This window comes from Brassica oleracea, unplaced genomic scaffold, assembly GCF_000695525.1.
Source record: "Brassica oleracea var. oleracea cultivar TO1000 unplaced genomic scaffold, BOL UnpScaffold00706, whole genome shotgun sequence".
Classification (NCBI taxonomy): domain Eukaryota; kingdom Viridiplantae; phylum Streptophyta; class Magnoliopsida; order Brassicales; family Brassicaceae; genus Brassica; species Brassica oleracea.
Window position 1 is genome coordinate 117,166 of NW_013617441.1, and position 6,263 is coordinate 123,428.

General features: G+C 39.8%; 1 protein-coding gene across 1 annotated transcript; it reads left to right on the forward strand.

Moving 5' to 3' along the window:
* The first annotated feature begins 3,224 nt into the window (after positions 1 to 3,224).
* On the forward strand, positions 3,225 to 5,691 carry LOC106319951. Its single transcript, XM_013758335.1, has 2 exons — positions 3,225 to 3,435; positions 3,539 to 5,691. The coding sequence occupies exons 1-2, from the start codon at positions 3,225 to 3,227 to the stop codon at positions 5,689 to 5,691; spliced, it is 2,364 nt and encodes a 787-aa protein (XP_013613789.1).
* Positions 5,692 to 6,263: the final 572 nt, after the last annotated feature.

The following is a 6,263-nucleotide window of genomic DNA, read 5'->3' on the forward strand; positions in this document are numbered from 1 at the left end:
ATCAACCTGGATTGCATCATTTCCCACCGCTTACCTATAAAAAAATGCTTTATCTTTTGTTCCTCTTTTTAATTTAAACTCTTTAGTCTCTTTTTCCTATTATTATAGATTTGAACTCTCTGTCTGGTGGATGTTTTAACTCTGAATGCAATTTGATCTTTTTCTTTCAAGATTATACAGTCTTCCGTTTTGGTGCTTTGATATGCTCAAATTATTTATTATCCTTTATGCTAAACATTGTACTTCCAAGTTACAAAAAAAAAATTATAATTTTTAAATTTATAAGATCATGTAAATTAGGTGAAGGTGAAGTCTAATATTTGTGGCAATGTTGGATCAATCATAAAATCATGTAAATTGGGCTTTCCGTGTAAATTATAAACCAACTAATACACTGTAAATTCTAAACCAACTAATTATGTGTTAAAGTTTTCCCCATGTATCTCTGTGCTGATAGAAAAAACAATGAATAGAAACCTAATTATTATATGCGCTGGACACTAAACATATATTGCTCTAATATGGAGCAGATATTGCTTGGCACTGAAGTTAATTAAGATCGAACATACATTAATTGGCACTAACGTTAAAATAGAGTATCAGCTATTTGTGATTTACCTTAAATAAAAAAAAGGTTAGATTAGCCTCTTTACCATGCAGAGTTTAGAGGTTTATAGAAGACAGTACCGGTTAACGATAGTTCTTACAGCTACCCACCATCATTCTTTTACATTTAACGTTAAAGTCAATTAAATACACATTACTCAGCTGTTACACTTTACTGGATCAATATCTAATATACCTAACACAATTACATATTCCAAGACTACTCTAAAATTACAAACTCTGAAGCATGGTTAAACCAACCGCTAAAGCTAGATGCAAAGACAGCAAAGGAGGTGTCTCAGATAATCAGCCTCAGTCTGAAGCATCGAGCTCAACGTCATCAACCGTCAAGAAGAGTGGTTACAGAAGAAAACCAAGTCTGTTATTCGCAAACTTCACTTCTTCTGTTAGCTGGCATTTCCTCTTATTTTTATTTTATTTTTTTCTGTGCTCTTCCTAGCGTGTAAATTACGTCAGCCATGGCTTAGCAGCCAATATCTTCCTCTCATAGAGGCAACCTTACTTCCAGGCCCTTCAGTTGAAGCAGATAGCAATGGTTAACACATTTTCATTCTCAACATATTATTTTATTGATTTTGTGTTAATTGTTTCACTGATATAAACGTTATCCATCAGTTATGTCAACAAGATGTGCTTCGAGACAGGCTCGGAAAAGAAGACAGCTAATCCGAGCAGCTAAACGTCGTGACAGACCGGACAATGTCTCAACCTCTAACCCCACCCATGTAGCTGGCCCCATTTATGTAACAGAGCCAATCTTATATGAACAAGTTACTCCTATGATACACCGTCAAACAGTATCAGGTTATAGGAAATACATTAATCAGCTTGGTGCATTATCTTTTGGAAAAATATATAAGATAGAATTGGTCTGTGAATAGAGAGACGCCCAGCAGCGTACAATATGAAGCAGATGCAACCGTGTCTAACAACCAACTTTGCTCCGGAAGCTATTACTCCTGAAAGTTGCAGAAAAAAGGGTTAGATAGAATCTTTACATTTCCGGTATAGAACAGATTCTTTACAACGGAAGTTATAGCTATCTTAACTAATACTTTATAACGCAGACGACGCTAAGAAGGCTCGAGTTTTACGTGTGAGAAAAAAAGTTTGCAAGTTACAATTGGAAAGAAACAAAGGTTAGTAATTCTATCAAACGTCCATTTATACTGATATTATAGATATGGCCATGCTGGAATATTGTTCTTATTTTTGACTAAACAATCATGCATTTTAGTCAGTTTGAATTTCATTGACTATTATCAAATAAATAATCATTTATATCATAAGACCTTGCACCCGTTACCGGAACTAAAAATTTTGTGTTGATTGCAGACGTTGCTTCAACGACTGGAACCCGTCGTCGTGGTACTAAAACTGATACTATCAATCTAAACATTAACAAAATCTCTTGAATTAGTTATTCATCAATGTTTTAAACCCATTGCAGGGCATTCAAGGCGGCCTCCTGTTAGCAGCTGGGATTTGGTTACTTGTCCAGATTGTCACGCTTACGTGTGAGAGCTGAAGTAGTAGTGAAAGAGACCCGAAATTCAACCTGTAGATTTAGCAGATGCTGTCAGCAAGGCCGTGTAAAGCTTCCACCACGTCAGGATCCACCGTCGCCCCTGAAGGAACTCTTAGAGAAACCAAGTTTCCGCTTGCAAATACGCGTCTTCAATGGAATGTTGGCATTCACTTCTATGGGAGGTCATGTTGATCATTCTGTCACTGGAACTTGAGGTCCTTTTGCATTCAGAGTATATGGTCAAGTTCTGCATCAAATTGGCTCCCTCCTTCCTGAAGATGGCAAAACACCTCAGTATTTATAGTTGTATATCGGTGACAAACTCAACGAATTGAAGAACTGGAAGAAAGCTTTTAGCAAAGGGACGTCTGAAGTGGCAGTTGACGACAACTTGCTTGCTCAGTTGATAGAGATGCTAGACAGACATAACCACTTGGCTCAAACATTCAGGCATGCTCGCGATCGAATAGAGACCAACAAATCAGACGACTTCACCATCACTTTTGTAAGCAACCGCCAGATGGGTAGACAATATGATCTACCAAGTTCTGACGAAATTGGTGGTCTTATAGTTGGTGATTTATCTGCAAATTCAGCTGGCAAGGATATTGTCGTGGAGTTTAAATCGAAGAAGTTGCAGAGGATCAGTGATTTGCATCCTCTTTACATGAGCTTTCAGTATCCTTTGCCTTTTCCTTATGGCGAATATGGTTATCATGAAAGGATCCCATATCATGTTACAGAAAACTCCGGAATTAGAAGAGAATGTATGACAATGAGAGAATTTTATGCTTATCAGCTTCAGACAAGACCATCAGAGGGTATGACTATCATCAAGTCAGGCCGGTTGCTTCATCAGTATATTGTCGATTCCTACATTGCAACAGAGCAAGAGAGGTTGCGGTTTATCAGATTAAATCAGAAAAAGCTCAGAGCTGAATTATATACAAACATATGTGACGCCGTGAACAGCGGTGATACTGATGCTAAGGAATTAGGAAAAAGAATTATCCTGCCTTCATCATTCACAGCTGGACCAAGGTACATGTCTGAGAAATACTAAGATGCCATGGGCATCTGTCGTTGGCATGGTAATCCTCACTTATTCATAACATTCACCGCCAACCCAAACTGGGTTGAACTCAGACAACACCTTGATGTTTACGGTGGTGACACAGCTAACAACAGACCGGACCTTGAATGCCGAATTTTTAAGCTCAACCTCGATGAAATGATGTCTGATTTCAAAAAGGGCGTGTTCTTTCCTAAGCCAGCTGCAGGTACAATATTATATTAGTTCTCACAGTGCATATTATTTAAACAGCATCTTAGCTAGCTAACAGATTAGTGAACTTATAGTTATATTTTTTAAAATAAATGCAGTTGTATATACCATTGAGTTTCAGAAACGTGGTCTCCCACATGCCCACATACTGTTATGGTTCGAAGGATTTAAAGGAGAACCAAGTGCTGCTGTAATAGACCAATACATCTCAGCGGAGCTACCAGACAAAGAGACAGACAGGGAAGGGTTTGACTTGGTAGAGCGGCACATGATGCACGGACCTTGCGGTCGGGACAGACCAAAATCCCCCTGCATGGAAAAGGGAGAATGCACCAAGAACTACCCAAAGTCTTACTCAGATAATACGAGGATTGACAAATCAGGCTTTGTGGTTTATAAAAGGCGAGCTGATGAACGAAGCTCTGTTCTGAAAGGTGATACCACTATTGGTAATCAGTATGTTGTGGCTCATAACCTCAGCCTTCTCAAGAAATACCAAGCGCACATAAACATTGAATGGTGCTGCAAGACAAATGCAATAAAGTATCTGTTTAAGTACATCACGAAAGGGGTTGACAGATCCACTGTTCTGCTTAAAAAGGCTGGAGAAGAATCGGTTGAAGATGGTGAAAAGAAAAAGCAAAAGATCGAGGTTGATGAGATCGAGAGGTGTCAAGATTATAGGTATATCTCCGCCTGTGAAGCATCATGGAGACTTTTTTCATTCCACATTCATCACAACCAACCTTCAGTCATGAAGCTTACAGTCCACCTTCCTGGGAAGCACAAGCTCGTGTATGACGAAGACAAAAACTTAAGGGACGTACTGTCAAAAGATGACGTTGAAAAAACAATGCTAACTGCGTTCTTTGTGGCATGCCAGACTTATGAGGAGGCAAGAGAACTCACGTACATTCAGTTCCCAACAAGGTTTACATACCACTCCGACAGTAAAACCTGGACACCAAGAAAAACGGGGGCTTCCATAGGAAGAGTCACCTATGTGCATCCAGCATCTGGAGCTCTTTACTATCTGAGAATGCTCATTCACGTTGTCAAAGGACCTACTGGTTTTGAATATCTCTGCACAGTTGGCAATACAGTATATGAAGAGTTCAGGGATGCTTGCTATGCTCGTGGTCTACTTGATGATGACAAAGAATGGCATGAAGCTATCGAAGAACCATCACACTGGGCAACAGGATGGCAGCTACGGAGGTTGTCTATCATCATACTGATCTACTGTGAAGTCGCTAATCCTTTGAAGCTCTGGGAACATGCATGGAAGTATTTGTCTGAAGACATTCTCTATATGAAACAGAAAGAATTCAGGTTTCCGGAATTGATTCTTCAGGATGAGCAACTTCAGCAATATACTTTGATGGAGATTGAAAGACTCTTGAAAGAGAATGATAAATCACTCACTGATTTCTTTGGGATGCCTCGGCCAGACGAAACTATTCTCAAGGAGATTTCTAACACAGTTCTTCGTCAAGAACTCAATTATGATACCGAGAAAAAGAGGATTGAGCATGAAAAACTATTCACCACCATCAACGAAGACCAGAAGAAGGTATACAACGCTGTCATCGATTCAGTTGATAAACAAGCAGGAAAGTTATTCTTCTTATATGGGGCTGGAGGCACTGGGAAAACGTATGTCTACAGAACCATTATCGCAAGGCTGAGGTCAGTTGGTAAAGTGGTTATTCCTGTTGCGTCTGCTGCGATTGCAGCTCTCCTACTCCCAGGTGGAAGGACTGCTCACTCACGTTTAAAGTTACCCCTAAACTTGACTGATCAGACAATGTGTAATATCCCGAAAAACTCAATGCTAGCAGCGCTGATTGTGAAGACAGACTTGATCATATGGGACGAGGCACCCATGGCACATCGTCAGGCTTTTGAAACATTGGACCGTACACTCAGAGATCTTCAATCTACTGCAAACCCAGAAGCTGCTTCAAAACCTTTTGGTGGTAAAACTGTGCTTCTCGGTGGTGATTTCAGACAAATATTACCAGTAATTCCTCAAGGAACTCGCCAAGACACTGTTGCAGCATCAATCAGCAAGTCCTATCTATGGGCGTCTGCAGAGGTCTATACTTTGTCGATCAACATAAGACTTAGTCAAGCAGATAAAGAATTTGCAGAATGGATACTAAGTGTTGGCAATGGCACAGCTGCTACTGCTAGATGTAGAGAAGGTACTAATGACGAGGGTGACCAATTTTTAATAGGGAAAGTGTAACACCCGCCACTTTCAAAATATAATAAATTGATAAAAGCGGAAATAAAATAATAATACAACTCAAATAATAATAATCTTCATATAATATAAAAGTCAATACGGTAACAAAAGGCCTAAAAGCCCAACATCGATAACATCCGAAATATAAAATACGATATAAACCAAAAGTCTGAAATAGGAATAACATAGACGATAAAAGTCCAAAGGCCTAAAGGCCCGATAAAGATAAAAGCGGTAAAAGCGATAGAAGCCCAAAAGCCCAATAGCACCGGTCCGATAATCACTCCTGCTCATTGGTCTCACCTAAAAGGGGGAAAGAATGAGGGGTGAGCGACAGGGGAATCGCTCAGCGAGGTATGGGATGCTACCCCGAAGTCCATGGACCCGGACATAGCACTCCGAATAAATATAATTTAATTCTAATGCATGTCAAACACAGTACCTAAAGTACTCAAGCAACAAACAATGGTCCTAGCGAGGTGCACACTCGCCGCCCACTAACAGGCCAAAACACTACCGAAAAGGTGCTCGGTTCATACACACACCGAAAAAGTGCTCGGTAACACACGCCC

What these genes read in the sequence shown, in the direction of transcription:
- LOC106319951 (XM_013758335.1), top strand. Translation starts at nt 3,225, where the DNA reads ATGGGCATCTGTCGTTGGCATGGTAATCCTCACTTATTCATAACATTC. An exon ending in CTTTCCTAAGCCAGCTGCAG is followed by an intron (nt 3,436 to 3,538) that starts GTACAATATTAT and finishes AAATAAATGCAG; the next exon opens with TTGTATATACCATTGAGTTT.